Source organism: Camelus ferus, chromosome 23, assembly GCF_009834535.1.
Source record: "Camelus ferus isolate YT-003-E chromosome 23, BCGSAC_Cfer_1.0, whole genome shotgun sequence".
Taxonomy (NCBI): domain Eukaryota; kingdom Metazoa; phylum Chordata; class Mammalia; order Artiodactyla; family Camelidae; genus Camelus; species Camelus ferus.
Genome location: NC_045718.1, coordinates 27,319,235 through 27,344,952, shown reverse-complemented (window position 1 = coordinate 27,344,952; position 25,718 = coordinate 27,319,235). Strand labels below are relative to the sequence as shown.

The 25,718-nt window shown below is 33.4% G+C and overlaps 1 protein-coding gene across 1 annotated transcript in view; it reads right to left on the bottom strand.

The window, feature by feature from the left end:
* The window catches only part of CATSPERE (catsper channel auxiliary subunit epsilon), a 98,444-nt gene that overhangs the window by 43,185 nt on the left and 29,541 nt on the right, over positions 1-25,718 (bottom strand). The window contains exons 7-9 of the mRNA XM_032466555.1: positions 18,164-18,270; positions 6,754-7,246; positions 2,036-2,513 (exon numbers count right to left, since the gene is read on the bottom strand). Of these exons, the coding sequence (XP_032322446.1) occupies positions 2,036-2,513; positions 6,754-7,246; positions 18,164-18,270 (1,078 nt within the window). The remainder of the gene's footprint in view (positions 1-2,035; positions 2,514-6,753; positions 7,247-18,163; positions 18,271-25,718) is intronic.

Sequence of the window (25,718 nt, the reverse complement as noted above, 5' to 3'; positions counted from 1 at the left end):
AGTCTATTGCTAGGTAATAGTGAATGAAGGGTCAAGTTACAGGAGATGACATCAGAGTCTGAGGCCAATTCACATATTGCTTTTCAGGGGATGCTAAAGGTTTTGGATTTTATTCTGAGTGATATGAGAAGCCAAATGAGGGTTTTAAGCAGAGGAATAATACGATGTTGCATATATTCTCGAAGTCTCACTCTGGCTGCTGGGTGGAGTCTAATCTGGTTGGCGATGGGGATGCAAGGTAAGAAAATGGGAGACCACTTAAACAGCTCTTGTATGTATGGATAGTGACTTGGACTGGAGCGGGAATGGTAAAAAAAAAAAGTTTAGATATTACTAAGTGTTTTTTTAGATGGAGCCAACAGGATTTGCTAATGACTTGGTTATGGGATGTAAAAGGGGAGGATTCAAGGATGAGGTCAAGGTTTATGGCTGGAAAGATTGGAAGAGGTCATATTTACTCAATAGGGGAGGACTAGGGAAGAAGCAAGTTGGAGTTTGGGTGAGGGAATCAAGGCCAGTTCTGGATATGTTAGCTTGAGATGCCCACTAGTCATCCAAGGAAGGTATCAAGGTAGGAAATAGGAGTTTGGAGTTCGGTCTAGGGGTCGTGGCTGGAGGGAAAAGAATGAATATAAATAGGGTTCAAAAGATGGCTGAGAACAAACCCTGTGGTACTTCTCCATTTAGGACTGAGAAAGATGAGAATGAAAAAGAGGCTGAGGAGAAATAGACAAGGAAGTAGGAGGAAGACCAAAAAAAGTAATTCCCCAAAAGTCAGGGAAAAAAAGGGTTTCAAATGCTGCTTGCCAGATCATGAAAGATGTCTGAAAACTGACTATGGATTAGCAAAGTGGAGGTCATTGGAAGCCTTGACAAGAGCAGTTTTTGAAAAAATTTGATTAGAGTGGCTTAAAGAAAGAATGAGGTGAAAGAGGAAAAAGTGAAACTAAGCAATGCTTTCTTGGAGTTTTGTTGTGAAGGGGAGCAGAAGAATTTGATAATTGGGAGTTGAAGGGTGATACTTCTTCAAAGTACATTGTTTATCTCGTAAGTAGATTCCTTGAGGATCAAGCTTTCTATTTCTTTGCATTTCCTATAATGTTTAGTAGACTACTCAGGAATAATAATCTCAAAAATAACTACTATTAATTGAAGTATTATTCACTTGCCAACTTTTATTCTAAACATTTTATATACAATCCCTTATCTAATCAACACGACAGTCCTATATTCCAGATTAGAAAACTGAGGCCTGGAAAGGTTAAATGATGTTTTCATGGGATTGAAAACAAATCTGTTTAACTCTACAATGCCTATTATGGATTGAATTGAGTTGCATCCCCTCAAAAAAGATAGGTTTAAGTTCTAACTCGTGATACTACTTCAGAATGTGACCATATTTGGAAATAGAGTCATTACAGGTGTAATCATTAAGAGGAGTTCATCCTGGAGTGGGGTGGCTCCTGGTGTCCTTATAACAAGGTAGCATGTGAAGACACAGGAAGAATGCTATGTGATGACAGAGGCAGTGACTGGATGCAGCTGCAAGCTGAGGAACAGCAAGTTTTGCCAGCACACCACTAGGAGCTAGGAAGACACAGGAAAGATTCCCTCAGATTTCAGAGGGAGCATGGTCCTGCCAACACTTTGAATGTGGACTTCTAGCCTCGGGGACTATGAGCCAATAAATTTCTGTTGTTTTAAGTCTCCCAGTTTGTGGTACTTTGTTATGGGAGGCCTAGGAAATGAATTCAAGAACACATCACCTCTACATTGAAAATGCATGTGTCAGTTGCATCTGTATCTCCTGATTGACCAAAATGAACCTCTGAGAAAACAGACTTGAGTTTTCTGTTTTGCTTTTGTGAGATCCTAGTTAACATTAATAGAACTTTAGAGATATCTGTTTTTAGGTGGTAAAAGTGCACCTTTATCAAAAGCAACATATATTAGTGCATTAAAATTGTTACATCGTCATAAGGAAGATGTCTATTATGAAGTCTAGAATAACTTTTGCAGAATGAGAATACCTCACCGATAAAAACATCGTGAATATTGCTGTCCTGTGATAATCTTGATAGATTTCCAGATTCTGTAGATGTCTGTAATACTCCCTTATCTTTGAGGTTGTGATAATAATAGTAGATCCTTTGTTTGTCCCACAGTATAAATTCTGGCAGCGCTGAATGTGTAAAATATAGATGTAGAAAAGTGTCAATAGTGACATCTAATGCAAAGTCTTGGTATACCCACTGTTTTGTGTCTTCATTATATATCACTAGGTAGATTGTTTTGGTGACTTCACATGTAATGCAGTAACTTAATAACAAGCCAAGTTCCAAAGGGTGTCCTGTATACTCAACATTGTGTATAGTCAGAGTAGCAGCTGATGACATATTTACAAGTTTTTTCAACATTTCAGTAGTTCCTATTTTAACAAATTTAGGAAAAGTATATCCAAGATAAACTTCATTTTCTGTCCAGATTGCCATGCTGCTTCTTATTCCTTCATCCTGTAGCAAAAGTGAAAATAATTAGAAAATCTTTTATATATATATTTACTGAAATATAGTCAGTTTACAATGTTGTGTCAATTCCTGGTGTACAGCAAAATGCTTCAGTCATACATGAACATACATATATTCATTTTCATATTCTTTTCCACCATAGGTTACTATAAGATATTGAATACAGTTCCTTGTGCTACACAGTACGATCTTGTTGTTTATCTATTTTATATATATTAGTTAGTATCTGCAAATCTCAAACTCCCAATTTCTTCCTTCCAACCCCCCTCCCCCCTAGCAACTGCAAGTTTGTTTTCTATATCTGTGAGTCCGCCTCTGTTAAATAAATTCGTTTGTCTTTTTTTTTTTTAGATTCCACATATAAGTGATATCATTTGATATTTTTCTTTCTCTTTCTGGCTTACTTTACTTAGAATGACAATCTCCAGGTCCATCCATGTTGCTGCAAGTGGCACTATTTCATTCCTTTTTATGCCTGAGTACTATTCATATAGCTCTCTCTCTCTATACCCCAACTTCTTTATCCAGCTGGCTGTGGATGGATGTTTAGGTTGCTTTGATGTCTTGGCTATTGTAAATAGCGCTGTTGTGACCATTGGGGTGCAAGTATCTTTTTGAATTAAGGTTCCCTCTGGACATATGCCCAGGAATGGGATTGCTGGATCACATGGTAAGTCTATTTTTAGTCTTTTGACTAAATCTCCATACTGTTTTCTAAATAGAAAATCTTTGATTTTAGGGGCAGGGCTAACAATTCCAATTCCTTCTAATTTGATACATTTAAAAATAAAACATAGTAACTACTAAGGCTTAATTTTTATTATATTTCTGAATAATATGTCAGACAGAAATATATAGAAATATATCACATATAACCATAAAAGTGAATTATTCCAGTAATTTTATCCTTTTATATACTTTTTCTATCCATAGAACTAATTCATCTTAATTCCCTTTTAAATCCTCAAAGAGCATCAGCCTTCTCTTTTCTTATGTATTTTTGTCCACTCTGGCCAGGGATGCCTCTTTGACCTTGATGTTAGCTAAGGTCGAGATACAAGAACACTTCAAACATTAAATTAGTTTTGCAATTCCAGCTTCCTTGGAAAAAGAGAAGAGAACTTAAAACCTTAGACAAAATCAATACTACCCTTTTATGAACACAGGCTGTTAGTGAGGAAGGCCACTTCAGAGATGACGATGTCTGAAATTCAGTGGGCCTAATTTCATTTATGGAGTGAAGGTCCCCCTTCTCCCCTGTGTCTCTTCCCCAACTATTTCTAATTATTAAAGATTTTTACTTAAAATGTAACTTCTGTGTCCATGACAACCAACAGGAGTCTTTTGTGCATATCTTGTCTCCCTAAATAAACAAGTTTGTATATTTATTTAATGCACAAATATTTAGTCCATACTCAAACAGGTTGTAGACAGATATCAAACTGATAATTAAAGACAGAGACTATTGGGGGTGAAAAGACACTTTACCAAATGAAGATTCAGTTTAAAGTCTAGAGCTTTTGTTGCTGGAAATGAGTTTGAAACAATTGTCAAAGAGGAAATAGATTTGAAACAAAATAATAAGCCCTTCATAAAAAAGACTCACAGCAGTTCTCACTTTTAGCAGAAGGATGGGAACTGGAATTTGTAATAAACATGATAGATGGAAATTCCAATGAGCCACTTATAAAGCTAGTGGGGAGGTTAAAAGACAAAAGTAGTAAGTTATCTGTATCTACATTAAGTAGTTATATGTGTGTATATTTATGACTGAAACATTATGGTGTACACCAGAAATTGACAGAATATTGTAAGATGACTATACTTCAATTTAAAAAATTGTAAAAAAAAATTTTAAAAACGAGGTGGACTTCTTACAGAAAGCATACAGTTTGGTCTTTTTTTTAAAATCCAATTTGACAGTCCCTGCCTTTTAATTAGTATTAGGGTCATTTACATTTAATGAAATTATTGACATTTATATTTAACTACCATTTTATTGTTTTCTGTTTCTATCCTCTGATTTTTGTCCCAGTGTTTCCCTTTCCTGCCTTTTTTTTTTAGATTATTGAAAAAAAATTAGTATTATTCCATTTAAATTTATCTATTGGGTTTTTTAACTCTATCCTGTATAACTTTTTAGTGGTTGCTCTAGGGGTTACAATATATGCCTTGCCATTTTGAGTGGAATGAAGATACCTCAATACTCCTTAGCTTCTTTTACCCTTCCTCATTTATGCTATAATAGTCATGTATTATATCAACATATATTAAAAACTCCACCAGAAAATGTTATATATTTTAAGCTTTGCATTTACCTATCATACTTTTAAAAAGGAACTTAAGGGTATAAAAATAATCTATTATATTTACCTGCATATCTACCATTTCTGTTGTTCTTTACTCATTTCTAAAATTTTTAATTTCTCATTTTCCTTCCACCTGATAAGCTTTATTAGACATTTGTTTCTTTTACAGCAGGTATGCTAGCAACAAATTCTTTTAGTTTTCCTTCATCTGAGAATGTCTTTATTTCTCCTTAATTCTTGAAAGACATTTTTGTCTGGAATAGAATTCTAAGTTGATGTTTCTTTCAGCACTCAAATAATGTTGATTAATTGCCTTCTGTTACCTATGGCCTCTGATGAGAAATCAGCTATCACTTGAATCATTGCTCTCCTATACATAATGTATCATTTTTCTCTGGCTGCTTTCAAGTTATTTTCCTTTGGTTTTCAGTAGTTTGATTATGAATTTCTTTTGTAATTACATTGATTAGAGTCTGCTGGGCTTCATGACTGTAAGTTATACTTATTATTGCCAAATTTGAGAAGTTTCTAGCTATTATTTGTTCAGATATTTTTCCCTACATAATACTCTCTTCTCTCCTCCTTGGATTCCAATGACATGAATGTTACATATTCTGGTATTGTCCCACAGATCTCTGGGGCTTGGTTCACTTTTGACATTTTTTCCTATTATTTATATTGGAAATTTTCTATTGATGTAACTTCAGTTACTGACTGTTATATCATCGCCAATCTGCTATTGAACACATCTAATAAATTTTATTGCAGTTATTCTAATTATATTCTAAAGTCTCTGGTTTTGATTCTTAAAGTAGTTTCAAACATTTCTCTTGTTGAGGATAGCTTTATTGAACACATACATTTTAAAGTGACAATAACTTTATCTCAGTTATTTGAATATTCCACAATCTCCTGGCTTCCATGAATCCTGTCTAATTGTTTTACTGTCTTTATTTTATTTGTAATTTGTCATTTCTGCTTGGATACTTTTAATAGCTCTTGTTAGTATTTGATTCCCTGCAATTTCACTATTTTGTGACTAAGTAGGTTCCCATATCAACTGGGATTTATTAGTATTTCTGGATTAAGGAGTAATATCTTTAAGTCTGAAAAATTTTCAGCTCTTTCTCACTTTCACTGATCTTTCATTTTGGAATTCTGGTTAGGTATAGATTGGATCTTCTCTTTTGCATTCTTTCCTTCATCTCTCTTTCCCTCTTTTCCTTGTTTTTTATCCCCCTTTCTCTCAGTTTTTCATTTTGTTTCATTTCTCTTCTACTTTCCAGTGCTCTAGTTATTTTTCTTGTATCCAATCTTCTATTTAAGCTGATCATTAAGTTTTACATTTCAATTATCAGTTTTATCTAAGTAATATTTTAACTTATTTAAAATTTAAAAAAATAGAATACACATATAGAAAATGGAATATATATATATACACACACACACATATGAATGATTTATCACAAACCAGGAGTCTGTGTAATGACTATATAGATTAAGAAATAGAATATCATCAGAGCTCCCAAATGTCACACATGCTCTCTCCTAGTAACGACACATTTCCTTTCTAGGATAATCGTCCTAAATTTAATGATAATGTCTTCCTTGCTTTTAGTTTTAATAATTGCCTTGCCATTTGATAGATTCTTTTTTCCCTCATATTTTCCATTTTGTTTTCCATTAAACAAATCTATTAAATATATTTTAGATTCATTTTATTCTCTGTTACTGGAGTTACATCTCTTCAAAGAGGCCTCTGAGAAATTAGGTCAGAAAAGATAGAGCTATTTACAAGCATAAGTAACTGTACAAAGAGGGGCATGGTTTAGTCTCTGATAGATCACTGAATTAAATGGTATGGTAAATATATCTAAATTTGTAGGTGTAATACATATACATGATCTTTTACTAACCTTCAATAAATAATTGAGCCAACACCATTTTCTTGATGTAATGCCAATAATTCCACTATCAGGAAGATTTACATTGCTTCCCAGTCTTGTAAATGCTGTAAAATTTTTTATGTAAAGAATACCGTTTATTAAAAGAAATATTCCATCCTTTGTTAGGTTCACATCAGACACACTGTGTCTTTCATCATCAGTCAGAATGTTTGGGGGTACTCTGATCTTGACCCACGTACGGAATGAATCGTTTGTCTGAAAGGTCTCCATATCAGCTACCACCACAACAGATGAAGGAACACAATTAGCCCGGGATGCCATTAATTGACTGCCCCGTGGTGAAGAGATTGGTAAAAAACCAGGCGTCTCAGGTATTGCCAGAAAAGGAAAAGTCAGCAGGAAAAGAGTGTCTGCAACGAAACAATCAAAAAAAGCCACTTCATTTCCTTTAATCTCAGTTACCACATCATCTTCTGCCACTGGTACTGAGAAATGCCAGGCCCTAAGAAGAGAAAAATAGAAAACATAAGAATAAAATGCTTGCACTCTCCCTCTCCCCCAGATCCATCTTGCACAGTGTTGACATTCATCATCTTTTATAAAGTTTTTATTTTTATCCACATACGTCTGGGTAAAAGAAAACAAATAGTACTAAAATGCTACCTCTTCCCCATTTCTCCTCATTCGTCTTTTGTTCCCAGGAACAACAATCTTGATTCTTACAGCTCTTTGTTCTGCAATGTGTCTCCATATCCTCCATATTTTATACTGCTCTCTTAATATATAATTTTATACATTATCTATTGGCTTCTTATATGACAGTTAAAGATGCATCTATCATATGATATACCTACCCATACATCTCTTCTCTCAAATTAATATCACAGTATTGAGCTAAGTTTATAGTGTTTATATTGTTATTACTACAGAAATATTGTTTACCACTGAGACAGTAATAATTATGTTATATATATATTTTATATATATATGTTTCTTTATAGTATTTCCCCTGAAGTTAATAATGATTTCATATTGAAAATTTGTTTAGTTTTCTAAGTTTTCCAACAGGTAATTAAAACAGCGCTCCATAGTGACTACATGTATACACATTTCAATTTTTTCTTATTGTTTCTCATTTTATAGCATGAATCTTCTTTTATGTATATAACATCTTCTCCTATTTCTGTGAAGATACTATTTATATATTTTGGTGAAGTTTTCTTTTGCTCCCTGCTGTGTCCTTCTGTTGTGTGCTGTGCCCTTTGAATTCAGTTGTTCTGTTTACTGATTTAGGTCTCCGACATTCAAGTTGGAGGCTTTATGTAATTGGCGGTCCTTGGCTGTCCTCTAATATTTCAGAGAGAAGAAGTAACAGGCTGTGAGTCAGCTTAGAGGAGTACTTCTTACTCCCATGGTGCCCCACCCTGCTTCTCTGCCCACCCCACCCCCGCGCCCCACTCCAAATTTAAGTTATTTTAAGTGGTTTTGATCAGTTAATCCAAAGAAGAATCTTCTAATACTCTGCTGGGAGGATGTATGCCAGGTTTCCATATTCAGTGAGCAGGACTGCAGGCACCCTGAGGAATTCCCATCACTTTAGAATTCCCTCCTGCAAGCCCTTAATTTTAACAGAATTTTGTGCTCTACAAAGTCAGTTATCAGTTCTCTTTCTGCTTTCTATCTTCTGGGCTTGCTTTCCTTCCCATTGTTTGTCCTCATAGGCTTGCAACTTTACTTTTCTTTCTGTTATTTTAGCAAGATTATGGAAGAGAATAGAGATAAAGTAATATATTTATCTATATAGAGAGAGATATATACATATTAAATATATACCATGTTTTAATTTATTTTATTTGCTTTAAATTGAATTTCATTAAGTCAGGTTCTGGTTAGAAACTTTAGTGGCCCCTAAATTATATCCAGGAAAAAATTCAAACCATTCCAATACATTTTATGGAGCCTACGTATTTTTTTTTCCTATTCAGTTTCACTTGCTGTATTATATTTAAGGTGTGTTCTTTCTTTTTGCCTTCCAAAATTGTGCTTTTCCCTTCTCTTGGAGCACCCAGTCCCTCTTCTCCATCTCTATCTTCTACTTGTCCTTCAGGTCCTGCTCAAGAATTATTTTTTCTATTTTGCTTTCTTGTTTTACCACAAAATATAGCTTTCATAAGGACAGTCTTTTCTAAACCCAAATTAATCAGTCCAATCATATGGATGATATTTTACGGCTTCCAAGGCAACATTTTAAAAATGGATATCTGACATTCTCTACATATGCACATTTTATTTATATTTCTTTAAAAATATTTATTTAATAATTTTTAAACAAAATAGTAAATCATATATACAAAAGTACGTGATACAAAACACACACTTTAAAGAATAATACTAAGATGAATACCTGTATACTAATCACCCATATCAAGAGTCAAAACATTGCCATGACTTGGAAATCTCTGTATGTCTCTTCTCTCACCCTCCCCCACGTAGTCACTGGCCTGATTTTTTTTGAAAACTGATATCTAATTGATGTATAACATTATATTAGTTTTAGATGTACAATATAATAATTTGATCCTTTTACATATTGCCGATGATCACCACAATAAGTCTAGTTAGCAACCATCACCATACATAGTTACAAATTGTTTTTGTCGTGATGAGAAATTTTAAGATCTTCTCTCTTACCAACTATCCAATATACAATACAGTATTAGTAACTAGAGTCAAGATGCTTTACATTACATCTCCATACTTATTTTATAACTGGAAGTTTTGTACCTTTTGACCACTTTCGCCCACTCCCCCACCCCCTTGCCTCTGGAAATCACTGATCTGTGTATCTATGAGTTCAGTTTGTTGCTATTGTTGTTACTACTTTTTAGAGCTTGCATAAAAGTGAGATCACATGTTCCAGTTCTGTGAAAATGCTATTGGTAATTTGATAGGGATTGCACTGAATCTGTAGATTGCCTTGGGTAGTATAATCATTTTAACAATATTGATTCTTCCAATCCAAGAACATGGTGTATCTTAACATGTTTTTGTCTTCAGTTTATTTCATCGGTATTTTATGGTTTTTGGAGTACAGGTCTTTTGCCTCCTTAGCTAGGTTTATTCCTAGGTGTTTTATTCTTTTTGATATGATGGTAAATTAGATTGTGTCCTTAATTTCTCTTTCTGATATTTCATTGTTAAGTGTATAGAAATGCAACAGATTTTTGTATATTAATTTTGTATCCTGCAACTTTACCAAATTCATGGATGAGCTCTAGTAGTTTTCTGGTGGTGCCTTTAGAATTTCCTATGTTATCGTATCATGTCATTTGCAGTGAGTTTTCCTTCTTCCTTTCCAATTTGGATTCCTTTTTTTTCTTTTTCTTCTCTGATTGCTGTGACTAGGACTTCCAAAATTATAAAGTGGCAAGAGTGGGCATCCATGTCTTGTTCCTGATCTTAGAGGAAATGCCTTCAGCCTTTCACTGTTGATTATGATGTTGGCTGTGGGTTTGTCATATGTGGCCTTTATTATGTTGAGGTATGTTCTCTCCATGCCCACTGTCTGGAGAGTTTTTAATCATAAATTGATGGCAAATTTTATCCAAAGCTTTTTCTACATCTATTGAAATGATCTTATGGTTTTTATTCTTTAGAGTTGTTAATGTGATGTATCACATTGATTGATTTGTGGATATTGAAAAATCCTTGTATCCCTAGGATAAATCCCTCTTGATCATGATGTATGATCCTTTTAAAGTATTGTTAGAGTCGGTCTGCTAGTATTTTGTTCAAGATTTTTGTGTTTATGTTCATAAGTGATATTGGCATGTAATTTTCTTTTTTGTGTGTGATACATTTGTGTATGGATTTCTCTAAGGTATATACTGGTATTGAATTCCTGAACCATTGGATATATGCATCTTCAGCTTTGGCTGATAATGTAAAAATACCTTTCAAATTGTGCCAATTTATACTTCTACTAACAATGTATGTAAGTGTTTCCAGTTTTGCACATTGCTATGGTGTGAATGTTTGTCTTTGCCCAGAATTCATATATTGAAATCCTAATGCCCAGTGTGATGGTATTAGCAAGTGGAGCCTCAGGGAGGTACTTGAGTCGTGAGGGTAGAGCCCTCATAAATGGGATTAATGCCTCTGTAAAAGAGGCCCAAGAGAGCTTCTAGCCTGTTCCACCATGTAAAAATACAATGAGAATTCTGCCACTCAGAAGAGGGCCCTCAACCAAACATACTGGCATCCTGATCTCAGAATTCCAGCCTCCAGAACTGTGAGAAATAAACTTCTGTTGTTTATAAGCCACCCAGTTAAAGCTGTTTTGTTATAGCAGCCTGAATGGACTGAGGCAGATTTTCACCAACAAACTTCTAAAATGTTAACATATCATATCAATCTGGTGTATGTAAAATGGATCTCTTTGGGCTATTAATATTTTTATCTGATTACTAGTAAAGTTGAACATCATGTCCTGTACCTGTTAATGAGTTGTTTATCAAATCTTTGCTTTTATAATCTGAGTTACTTTTGATTGATTATAGAAATTGTTTCCTATCCTGAGGCAATAAAGATATCATCCCATCTATTTTTTAAGTTTTGCAGTTTAGCCTTTCACAGGTTTGTCTTCTGAGATTATTTTATTATTATTATTACTAATCTAAAATTATTTTAATATATATGAGGTAAAGAACAATTTTTTTACTTAAAGCTTTATTCTGTCCTTATTGAGACTATCATGTAGTTTTCTTTTAATCTATTAATGTAGTAAGTTAATTAAAACATTTATAATATTATACTAACCTTGCACTTCCAGTATAAACCAACTTGATTATATGTCATATCTCTTTTCATATATTGTTGTTGGATTTGTTTTGCTAATATTTTATTTAGAATTTTGCATCAAGGTTCATGAATGAGATTAGCTTATAATTTTTCTTTCTCATACAGACCTTGCCTGATTTGGGGTATGCTACCTTGCTAACTTCATTTTGCTACTTATTTATTGTTGGAATTATCTGTGCTAGTCCTCTCTTCCCTTCCTTAAAGCTTGTTAAATACTGATTAAGTTTCTTTGTAGTTAAAATGTTGCTCAACTTCTAGATTTCCTTTTGAGTCACTTTTGAAAAATTGTTATTTTTCTAGAATTTTTTTCTATTTTAGTTTTCAAATGTTTAGGTCTATAACTGTTTATATATCTGCTATATCTCGAATCTACGTCTCTTTTTAAAAACCTAGATTAGTCTTTCCACATTTTTTTTCACATTACTGGTTCATGCAAACCCTTTTATCTCAACTCAGTACCACCCCTAAGATGCTATCTAAATGTGCTTCTCTCTGTAGTATCACCTGGTGTATTTCTCTCATAGTTCTTGATATACCATATTATATTTTTAGGTATTTACTTATCCATTTCCCATACTAGAATTTGAATTTGAATGATTTAATTTCTTGAATTCCAAATAAAAAATTGAATATAGAAGGTAGGGGCCTTGACTATACCCATAGTTTCTAACAGTAGCTTGATCAGTAGATGTACAAGCATTTGTTAGATCAACTGTGAAAACCAATTGACATTCATGTTGCCAAAAAAACTAAGTTAAATCTATACTCATTCTGTATCTAGTTATCATAAAATTGAATTTATTTTTTATTAGCTTGATATATAACTTATTTTATTTTATTAAAATATAGTTGACATAAAATGTTATGTTAGTTGTAGGTGTACAACATGGTGATTTGACAAATAAGTAAGAAAATGATCATCATGATAAATTCAGTAACCATCTGTCACCACACACAGTGATTACAGTATTAATGACTATATTCCTTATACTGTATAGAACATCCCTGTGACTTACTTATTTTATAACTACAGGTTTGTACCTCTTAATCCACTTCACTTATTTTGCCAAACTCCCCACACCTCACTCCCCCTGGCAACCATCAGTTTGCTCTCTGTAACTATGTCTGTTTCTATTTTGTTTTGTTTATTTTGTTTTTAGATTGCATGTATAAGTGAGATCATACAGTATTTGTCTATGTCTGACTTATTTCACTTAGCATAAGGCTAAGTCCATCCATGTTGTTACAAACAGCAAGAGTTCGTTCTTTTTTATGGCCGAGTAATGTTCCATTGTGTCTGTGTCTGTGTATCACATCTTTTCTGTGAGTTCACCTATTGATGATCATTTAGGTTCCTTCCATATCTTGGTTATTGTAAATAATGCTGCAATGAACGCAGGCGTGCATATATTTTTTCAATTTGGTGTTTTTATTTTCTTTGGGTAAATACCCAGAAGTGGAGTTGCTAGATTTTATGGTAGTTCTATTTTTAATTTTTTTGGAGGAACTTCCACATTGTTTTCCATAGTAGCTACATCAATCTACATTCCTACCAACAGTGCACAAGAGTTCTCTTTTCTCCATATCCTTGCCAACATTTGCTATCTCTTGTCTTTCTGATGATGATTTTAACTGGTGTGAAGTGATATTTCACTGTGGTTTTGATTTGCATTTCCTTTGTGATTAGTGATGTCGAGCACCTGTTCAGATACTTGTTGGCAGTAGTATGTCTTCTTTGGGAAAATGTCCATTTAGTTCCTCTATTTTAAACTGGATTTTGTTGTTGCTGTTGAGTTGCATGAGTTCTTTATATATTTTGGTTATTAATTGCAGATATATGATTTGAAACTAATTTCTCCAATTCCATAGGTTGCCTTTTTATTCGTTGACTTGGCTTTTGATGTCAAGTCCAAACTATCAATGCCAACACTGATGTCAAGGAGCTTACCATCTATGTTTTCTTCTAGGGAGTTATGGGTTCAGGTCACATGTTTAAGTCTTCAATCTCATTTTAAGTTAGTTTTTGTGTATGATACAGAATAGGTGTCCAATTTTATTCTTCTGCATGTGGCTATTCAGTTTCCCAATACCATTTACTGTAGAAACTATCCTTTCTCCATTGTGTATTTTGACTCCTTTGTCATCAATTAATCAACTATATATATTTGTGTTTATCTATGGGCTCTCTATTCAGTACCATTAATTTATGTGTCTTTTTTATGCCAGTACTATACTGTTTTAATTACTACATCTTTGTAATATAGTGTAATATCAGATAATATGATGCTTCCAGCTTTGTTCTTCTCAAGATTGCTTTGGTTACTTTAGGTCTTTTGTGGTTTCATACAAATTTTAGAATTGTTCTATTTCTGTGAAAACTGCCTTGAATTTTGATAGGAATTGCACTGAATTTGTAGATTACTTTTGATAGTATGGACATTTTAACAATATTGATTTATTATATGAACATGCAATATCTTTCTATTTATTTGTGTCTTCTTCAATTTTTTTCATCAATTTCTCATGATTTTCAGTGTACAGATTTTTACCTCTTTGGTTAAATTTAATTGTATGCATTTTATTCTTTTAATGCAATTGTAAATGGGATTATTTTCTTAATTTCTCTTTCTGATAGTTCATTGTTAGTGTATAGAAATGCAACTGATTTTTGTATATTGATTTTGTATCCTACAATCTTACTGAATATTTTTATAAGTTCTTATAGTTTTTGGAGGAGTCTTTAGGGCATTCTATGTATAAGATCATGTTATCTACAAATAGAGACAGTTTTACTCTTCCTTTCCAAAATGGATACCTTTTACTTTACTTTTTTTTACCTAAGTGCTCTGGCTAGGACTTCCAGTACTGTGTTGAATATAAGTGGTGAGAGAGGGCATCCTTGTCTTGTTCCTGATCTTAGAGGAAAAGTTTCCAACTTTTCACCATTGAGGATGGTATTTACTATTATGTGGCCTTTATTATGTTGATGTATGTTCCTTCTGTACTCAGTTTGTTGAGAGTTTTTTTAATCATGAATTGATGATGAATTTTGCCAAATGATTTTACTGTTATCTAGTGAGGTAATCATATGATTTTTATCCTTTATTTTGTTAATATGATATATCACATGATTAATTTGTGTGTGTTGAACTATCCTTGTATCCCTGAAATAAATCCCACTTGATCATGGTATATGATACTTTTATTGTATTGTTAAATTTGGTTTGCTAATATTTTGTTGAGAATTTTTACATCTATATTCATCAGATATTGGCCTGAAATTTTCTTTTCTTTTAGTGACCTTATCTGATTTTGGTATCAGGGTAGAATTGGAAGAATTCCCTCTTCTATTTTTTGAAGAGTTTGAAAAGGATTGGCAGTAAGTCTTCTTTAAATTATTTGGTGGAATTCATGACAAAGTATTCTTAAATGAACACACACACACACACACACACACACACACACAAATACTTCTCATACTCGTACTACTATTTCTATAGAAAGAATTCTTAGAAGTGGGAATGTTAAGCCATAGGTTATATATATTTAAAATGAACATTCTGCAGCAATCTCCCTTCAGAATATTTTAAACCGGTTTATATTGTTCAGTTTACCTGTTTTACCAATTTCCACTCCCAATATTTCCCTGTGCCCTCCCCAAACCCAGAGTTCTTTCTCCTTCTGCTCACTCTTTGATACTTTTCTTCTTATTGCCCTTTCCCCTTTGCTTCTATCACATTGGTTGGGATTATAAGAAAATGTGGAAAAACAAGTAAAAAATGGGCATGCTTTTATTTTTTATGACGTTAATGAGAATGATTCATGTTTCACCAATTAATTTGTTGTTTTCACTGTAAGTCTCTAAAATGTACATTTGTTTTAAGTGAAAGAAATTTTCTCCTAATTCCAATTTATTAATTATTCGTAAGGTTGAGAATGCATATATTACATTTTATCAAAACCTCTTTTCATACCTATTATGACAATTATGTCATTTTCTCCTTTGATCTATTACTATTCTAATAGAATATTATTCTAACAGAATATTCTAATATCACTATCCTAATAGTAATATTCTCTACACTATTACTATTAATTTCCTAATGTTGAAACATCTTTGCATATGTAACCACATTCTAGAAGTTTAATAAATAATGTTAAAAAAGTGGTATTGATTTTAAAAGAGAAATCTATTTATTGTTGGGCTCTGTCTGCCCAATATTTGGTATTTGAACTATGCTAGCCTTATTTAATGAATTGAAAAGACTTCTATATTCTTAAACATATGGAATAGTTTAAATAATATAGAGATTTTTATTTTATGCCAATAGGCTTCAGAGAATTTATTCACAAAGTTATCTGGGCTTGATGCCTTGAAGATTAATTTTAATTTTTATTACCATTTCAATTTTATGTATCTTTAAAAGATAAAACTTTCTAAACAACTAGTGACATCAAAATCATCATATAACATTTAACAATATTTCCTTAATACCTGTACATCTAGACAGCATTTAAATTATCAGACACTCCACCCAACAACAGTAAACTATAGCTTCTTCACAAGTATACACAGAAAGTTCTCCAGACAGACCATATATTAGGCCATGAAATAAACTTCATGTATTTAAAAGGACTGAAATCATATAAAGTATTTTCTCTGATGACAAAGAAATGAAATTAGATACCATATGACCTGGCAATTTCACTTAGTTATATATCCAAGAAAAATGAAACAATTATGTCCATACAAAAACTTATATATAAATGTTCATAGCAACATTATTCATAGTAGCCCCAAAGTAGAAACAACCAAATGTTCATCAACTAAAGAGTGAATAAGTAGTGGGGAGGGTACAGCTCAGTGGTAGAGTGCATGCCTAGCATGCACAAGGTCTTGGGTTCAATCCCCAGTACTTCCATTAAAATAAATAAATAAAAACATAATTACCTCCCCCCCAAAAAGAATAGAAAGTAAATAAATACATTTTTTAAAATTTAAGTAAAATGTTGGTATGTCCATATAATAGAATATTATTTGGCAATAAAAATGAATGAAATATACTTGGCCTTTGAACAACACAGGAGTTAGGGGCAGTGCTGCCCCTTTCCCTTCCTCTGCCGACACTGTGGAAAATGTGTGTATAACCCTAGAGTTGGCCCTTTGTATTCTCAGTGCCACACCCGTAGGTTCAACCAGCTGTGGATTACGTAGCACCGTAGCACGTATTTACTGAAAAAATTTCCATGAGTAAGTGGACCTTTGCAGTTTAAACCCTTGTTGTTCTAGAGTCAGTGGCACTAATGCAAGTTACAACATGGATGAACCTTGAAAACATTATGCTAACAGTTATTTCTGTTAGTCACAAAAGACCATCTCTGTATGATTCTCTTGAAATATTCAGAATAAGCAAATCCCTAGAGACAGAAAATAGATTAGTAGTGCGAAGGGCTGTGGGGTGGGGAGTGGGTCTCTTTTGGGGCTGATAATGGTATTTTAGAATTAGATAGTGGCAACAGTAGCACAATTCTGTGAGTATTCTAAAAACCACTGAATTTCACACTTTAAAACGGTGAATTGTGTGGTATATGAATTATATCTCAGTAAAGCTGTTAAAAATAGGTAAGAAACAAATGGTACCAATAACCTTTCCACCTGCCTGCTAAATGAGACAAGGCCTTTGGTTTTATAGCAGCTGTTTCTCCTCTTTCTCAACACCACAATTGTATAAAATCTGCAGGAATTTTAGCTCCACATTAGTATTTTCTCTCTCTGAATGGCACCCTCTACTTTACCCAGGAATTGAACTTCTTTGCCTTTCCTAGAATGCATCTGCTTTCTCAGGTCTCTGTTTGAAGGCCCTCCTGTATGTTGCCCCTGTTGGAAATGCTCTTTGGAAAAGTCCTCTCTGAGCCTTAGTGCACCTTCTATGTATTCCACTTCACCCTGGGCTCACTTCTATCATAATATTTATTTGTTTACTTGTCTTCTCTATTAAACTATGAGGTCACTGACTGCAGGAATTTTATCTTTTAGTTATAAGCACCTTGCCCTGTGCCTAGGTACTCAGTTGATTAAAAAAGGCTGTCGAAACCCCATGATCACCTGCTAACTTTAGCAATAACAGATCTACTTCTCAGGTGGAATGTGTGTGTGTGTGCGCGCATGCGTGCGTGCACATGTATGTTCTTGTGTGCACTGATGGTGGTAGTGATTGTGACAACAGTCATACCACCGTGGCTCACTTTAAGAACCAGCAGGAAACATTCTAAGATACTGCCAGGATTTACCACTGTCTTGAATGAGGCTCTTGCATTGAGGTTTAGCTATTAACATGAATTGTCAAAATATAATCCAGGAGTGTGACTGGCATTTTCTGAGTTGGTAATTAGTTCCGATTATCACAACTTTTATGTGTTAAAAGAAGCTACTTAGAAATTACATATAAGATATTCCATGAAATTCTGCTAGGGTTTTAAAATTTCTTTTAAGTGTCTGACAGTTATTTTACTTGATTTTAAAGATTAATTGTATATTTGAAATTAAAAAATTAAATACCCATTCTTCATTTGTTCATGTGGAAAATAAAGTTTTCTCCTCTGAGTTGTATGTATGGTAGGCTTCTGTCCCATAGCGGCTAAATGCTTGCTAAGTGCTTCGGAATCCTGTGGAAAAAAAAATCCTCTTTTTACTCTTTTCATAGCCAACTTATTCTGAAATTACATCATAATATGGAGTTTATTATTTTAATTATAACATTGTTTACATTTACAAATTTACTGCATTTTCAAAATTAAGCTTTGGGTTTTTTTCTACCATAGAACATCTTCCCTGTTAGAACTTTATGAATTATAAATAAGTCATAATACAGTTTCTAACACATTGAAAATACTATGCACAATCAGAATCCTGAATAAACTGAGATTATGGAGGCTCTTAAATAAATGCCCTTTGTTTTAATGTCAATGAAATACATAATGGACTTTCTAAAACTAATCTGTTAGAATTATTTCTATATAAGCCTGGCTTCAAAACAATATACCCTTTCAAGGCATTTTTCAAATGGTATCTGGAGGCTTTCAGAAAAATTCTGTTAACATAAAGATAGATCTGACATGTTCCCTCTTTTTCTCATGAAACTTAAGAAGCTGAATTGATTGGAATTATCCCTAAGAAGGTATTTTTAGAATAGAGGCAATAGTTTCACTATGGGGAATCCCTGGAATTAAAAAATCAGATAATGAGGGCTAGTCTAGAATCCTCCAATAATGCTCCTGTTTAATTTCCTAGAAACATGTCCACCACCCACAAGGAAACCTTGGAGACTGCTGTAATGAGCATCAGTAAGGGTGTAGTCATTGAGACTATGGGATTGTCTAAGAGGAGGATTTAACCTTGTTTTGAGACTAGGAATGGTGGTCAGGAAAGGCCTCCCTGAAGATTACATATTGAATGATTTTGATAGAGAAAAATAAATTTATCTGATAAATAGTTGATAAATAATAGTATTTTAATTTTTTTCTAAACTCTTATTCACTATTCAGAACTTTTAATACAACTATCCATATAACTGCAAAAGAAAAGAATAAATGGAGCATTCTTAATGTAGCACAGAATAAGATGGAAATAAAATACAACAAGCAACATATACAACAAAATGATAGAAAAAAGACAGGCTAAGAAGAAGTTAAAACAATTAGACAATTATGTAAACAAGCTTAAGAACGTAAGTTTCTTCCTTAAGAGGGTAATTCATGGTTATTAAAGGTAACTTTTATAAATACAGAAAAACTACATCAAAGAAATCATCAAAAATAAACACATTTAGGATATTTTCTTAGGATTTACCAAATATACGTTACTGTTATGTATTCATGTTATATAACCTGAGGTCTTATATAAACATCATTTAAAATGATAGCATGATATTCCATTGTGAATTATCATCACTAACTTAACATTCCCCTATTGGACATTTAGGTAGCTTTATTTTTTTCACTTTTGTAAATATTATTGCCATGGACATCATCAGATACAGTCTTTTCTACATTAGGACTATTTCTTTTGGTTAGATTCTTGGAAATATGATTACAGATCAAAAGTTATTAACATTTATAAAATTCTTGAGATAAGATAAGCAAAATGATCTCTAAAAAGTACTATGCCAATTAATTTTGTTACTATTATTAGCAAATTCCACTATGCTAGTACCAAACTTTTAAAAAAAGTATTCTTCTACTCGTAACATCAATATATGGTTATACGTGTTACTAAATTTAATAAATGTCTTTTTGTTTATCTTACTTGATTTTTCAGCAGCATTTGAAACACTAGACTGATCTCCGCCTTGGACAGGCAGTGCTTCTTTCTTACTCCACTTTCACGTTGCCATTCCTTCCTGCTCTGCTGGGGAGCTCCAGTTCGGTCCTAGGCTCTCTTCATCCTAGTACTCTTCTCCTAGTACATTCTCTTCCTAGGTGGTCTCATCCAGTCACATGGCTTCAAGTATCATCCAGTTTCTATACAACTCCTCAAGCTGTATAGCCTAGAGCCCAAATTTCATATCTAGTTTAGGATCCATGTATCTAATTAGATTTTTAACTTCAAGTTTTGGTTGTCTTCTAAGCACTTCAAACCAATATGTCCAAAACTGGACTGCTGACTTTAGGCTCTGCCTCCAAAACCTGCATTTTATATATATTTTTTGAATAAATAAAGAAGAAAATAATCTCACCACCCAGAGGAGAGTAGAACCCTCTCACAATACGATTGTGAAAGGTGTGTTCCATACAGAATTAACACTTACAAGGGCTCTGAAGTGGGAGAGGAGTTATTATATTTGAGGAATTGAAAGAAAGACAACAGCTAGAGTGTAGTAAGTAAAAGTGAGATTAAAGAAAAGATAGGCAGGGGCCACATCATGCTAAGTATTGCAGGCTTTGGAAAATAGTTTGGGTTTTATTCTTAGTACAATGGACAAATGTTAAAGGAATTGTCCTTTCAATAGAACTTTATTTTATTTTGCCACAGTTTCACCCACAAGAAGTGAGTCAGTTTTCCCTAATGACAATAGCTTATATAATCTTAGTGCATTATCAAAGCTAGGAAGTTGATACTGATACAACACTAGTAACTCAGGTACAAACCTTATTCAGATTTCACCATTTTTTTAAATGGGCACTCCTTTTTTGTGTATAGTTCTGTGAAATTTTATCACATATGTACATTCATGTAATCATCACCACACACAGAATAGTCCATCACAAAGAAGCAACTCCCTCATGTTATTCCTTAAGAGTCACAACCGCCCACCAACTCTAACTTCTGGTAACTGCTACCTGTAACTTCTTATCTGTTTTCAATTACTAGAATTTTATTGCCCCTAAAATGTTATATAAATGGAATGAGACAGTATGTGACACTTTAAAATTGGCTTTGAAACTCAGCATCCATCCAAATTGTTGAGGGTATCAATACTTCATTCCTCACACATACGAGCTAACACTATAAAACTCTTAGAAGAAAGCAAGAGAAAAGCTTCATAACATTGGATTTGGCAATGATTTGATGGATATAACTTCAAAGACACAAGCAACAAATGGAAAAATAGACAAGTTTGTCTTCACCAAATTAAAAACTTCTGTATGTTAAAAAAAAACAAACCTAACTATCAACAGTAAAAAAGACAATCCACAGGATGGAATAAAACATTTGCAAAGAATATATATGATAAGGGATTAATATCCAGATATACCCACAACTTCTAAAACTGAACAACAACAAAAACAACCCAATTTTTAAAATAGGCAAAGGACTTGAATAGACATTTCTCCAGAGAAGCTTATACAAATAACCAATAAGCACATGAAAAGATGGCCAACATCACTAATTGTTAGGGAAATTCAAATCAAAACCATGATGAGGTACCACATCATATCCACTTAGATGGCTATTATTAAAGAAAAAAAATAAAGAGGAGTGACATCAGAAAGATGGTAGAGTAGGAGGTCCTCCTACAGAAACCACAATTTAATAACTATCCTTGGATAAAATAGTCCTGAAGAGCTCCAGAGTACAATTCAGAAGCTTCAACAACCAAGTGGAGCACAAAAACTGAGGATGGTGCATAGAAAAGTGTGAGAAGAATTTTATCTGCATTACTCCAGCCCCTAGGCCAGCACAGCTCAGGGCCACGAGGAATCTCATTCACCACAACTTCCCATGGAGGGAAAAGGAGAGAAAGGGGACCTCAGTAGCCTTCACTACCATCATGGGCCTTCACAGTCTTCACCAGTGAGGACCCAGCATATGCAAGCATAAACCTCACTGGTAAAGGTAACTATATAGGCAAATACAGAACAATGTAACACCGTAATGGTGGTGCATTAATAACTTTAAACCCTAATATGAAAGTTAAAAGACAAAAATTTGTTAACACACACAAAAAGTAAACTCTGACAACAGGAACACAAATGGGGCAGATAGTAAAAGTGTACTTTTCTTTGTGATTGTAGTTAAGTTGCTATCAACTTAAAATAGGACAGTTGTAAGTATAAGATATTTTATGCAAGCCTCAAGGTAATCACAAAGGAAAAAACAGTATCTAGTATTTAGGTTTCTATCAGATATATTATACAAAAGATAAAGAGAAAAAAAGCACTACAAAAATCAAACAACAAAGGAAGATGGCAATAGAGGAAGAGAAGAATAACACAGCCGCACGTCAGACAAAAACAATGAACAAAATGGCAATTTTAAGAACTTATCTATTAATAAGTACTTAAATATGAATGGACTAAACCCCCCAATCAAAAGGCATAGACTAGCTGAATCAATTAAAAGAAAAAAAAAATCCAGCAATATGCTGTCTACCAGCAACTCATTTTAGATTTAAAGACACACGTAGGGTATGTGTGATGAATGGATGAAACAGTTATTCCATGCAAATGATAACCAAAAGAAAGCAGGAGTGACTATTCCTATATTACACCAAATGGACTTTAAGTCAAAAACTGTCTCTAGAGGCAAAGAAGGTCACTATATAATGATAGATAAAAGGATCAGTTCGACAGGATAATATAACAAGTACAGATATACATGCACCCAACATCAGAGCACCTAAATATATGAAATAAATATTGACAGGTTGGGAGGGAGAAACTCATAGCAATACAATAATAGTAGGAGTCTTAACTACCCACTTTCAATAATGGATAGAACATCCAGACAGAAAAGCAATTTTTAAAATACAGCTGACCATACAGACCTAACAGGTGTATACAGAACTTCCCACCCAACAGCGAAAAGAATGCAGTTCTTCTCAAGGGTGTGTTCTTCAGGACAGATCACATGTTAAGTCATAAAATAAGTTTTAAAAATTTAAGAGAATTAAAATCATTCTCAGTATCTTTTCCAGCCACAGTAGAATGAAACTAGAAATTAATAATAGTAAGATAATGTGAAGAATCACAAATACAAGCAAATTAAATTGCACACTCTTGAACAGTAATTGGATCAAAGAGGAAATCAAAGGGAATTTTAAAAATATCTCAAGACAAATGAAAACAAAAACAACACAAAATTTATGGAATGTATCAAAAGCAGGACTAAAAGGGAAGCAGTAAATGCCTACATTTAAAAAAGATCTGAAATAAACAACTTATTTTACACCTAAAGGAACTAGAAAAAGGAAAGCAAACTAAACCCAAAGTGAGCAGAAGGAAAGAAATAATAATGATCAAAGCTGAAACAAATCAAGTAGAAAATAGAAAAATAACAGAAAAAATAAAACTAAGAGATGGCTTTTTGAAAAAAACAAAATTGACACATCCTTAGCTAAACTAAGGAAAAAGACAAGAAGACTCAACTAAATAAAATAAAAAATGAGAAGAGCAGACATTACAACTGACACCACACAAATACAAAGGCTCCTAGGAAACAATTGTGAACAATTTACATGGCAAAAAGTTGAATAACCCAAAAGAAATGTATAGATTCCTACAAACATACAATCTACCAAGACTGAATAATGAAAAATGAGAAAATCTGAACAGACCAATAATGAGTAAAAAGACCTAAACAGTAAGTAAAGATCTACCCCCCTCAAAAAAAAAAAAAAAAAAAAGAACCCCACAAAATTCAGGACTAGATGGTTTAACAGGTGAATTCTACGAAATGTTTAAAGAAGAATTAATACCAAAACTTCTCAAATTCTTTCCAAAAATTGAGGGGAGGGAACACTTCCGAACTCATAAGGTCAGCATTACCTTGATACCAAAACCATATAGGAACACTACAGGAAAAGAAAGCTAGAAGACAGTACCTCGGATGAATATAGATGCAAAAATTCTCAACAACATTCTAGCAAACCAAATTCAGTAGCACACTAAGCGGATCATACTTGGTGATTAAGTGGGATTTATCCCTGGGATGCAAGGATGGTTCAACATATACAAGTCAATCAGTATGATACATCACAGTGATTGAATAGACAAAAGTCATTTGATCACCTCAATACATGCAGAGAAAGCATTTGATGAAAGACAACATCCTTTTTTAATACAAACTCTCAGTGGATTGAGTATAGAAGGAACCTACCTGAACATAATAAAAACCATATATGACAAGCCCACAGCTAACATCATACTCAGTGGGGAAAGCTGAAAACTTTTGCTCTAAGATCAGGAACATAACAAGTGTGCTCACTCTGACCACTCCTATTCAACATAGTATAGTATTCCACAGTAACCAGGTAAGAAAAAGAAAAAAGAAATAAAAGGCATCTTCATTGAAAAGGAAGTAAAAATGTCTTTGTTTGCAGATAATATGATCTTAAGTTTTAGAAAATCCTAAAGAAGCCACCAAAACCATTAGAACTAGTCAACAAATTCAGTAAAGCTGAAGGATACAAAATCAACATGCAGAAATCAGTTGTGTTTCTATATACTAACAAATGAGCTATGTGAAAAATAAGTAAATCTCACAACAGCATCAAAAATGTGAAACACTTAGGGATAACTTTAACCAAGGAGGTGAAAAATCTACACCAAAAACTATGACTTTGATGAAATGAATTTAAGAAGACACAAATAAAAGGAAAGATATCCTATTTTCATGGATCAGAAGAATTAATATTGTTAAAATGTCTATACTACTCAGAGCCATGTATAGATTCAGTGTAATCCCTATCAAAATCTCAATGGCATTTTTCACAGGAGTAGAAAAAATAATCCTAAAATTTGTATGGAATCACACAAGACCCCAAATAGCTAAAGCAATCCTGAGAAAGAAGAACAAAGCCAGAGGCAATCACACATCCTGATTTCAAACTATAATGCAAAGCTGTAGTCATCAAAATAGTATGGTTCTGGCATTAAAATAGACATACAAAGAAAAGAACAGAACCAAGAGCCAAGAAATAAACCCTCACATATATAGTCAACTAATACTTGATGAGACAGCCAAGGATACTCTCTTCGATAAATGCTGCTGGGAGAACTTGATAATATGCAGAAGAATGAAATTGGAACCCTACATTATACCACTCACAAAAATTAACTTTAAATGGACTAGTGACTTAAACATAATACCTGGAAGTGTAAAACTCCTAGGAGAAAACGGGAATAGCTCTTTGACATTGGGTATGAATTTTTGGACATGACACCAGAAGCACAGGCAATAAAGGCAAAAATAAGTACACGGAACTAAATCCAACTAAAAAGCTTCTGCGTACCAAAAGAAATAATCAATAGAGTGAAAAGGCAACCTATGGGAAGGGAGAAAATATTTGCGAGTCATATATCTGATAAACGGTAAATATGCAGTATGTAAGGAACTCATACAACTCAACAGCAAAAAGAGAAAAACCCGATTTAAAAAATGGGAAGAGGAATTGAATAGACATTTTCCTCAAGAAGACACAAATGGCCAACAGGTACATGAAAAGGTGCTCAACATCACTAATCATCAGGGAATGTAAATAAAAACCACGAGATAGCACCTCACACCTATCAGAATGACTATCATCAAAAAGACGAGAACAAATGCTGACAAGGTGTGGAGCAAAGGGAACCCTTGTGTACTGTTGGTGGGAATGTAAGCTGGTACAATCATT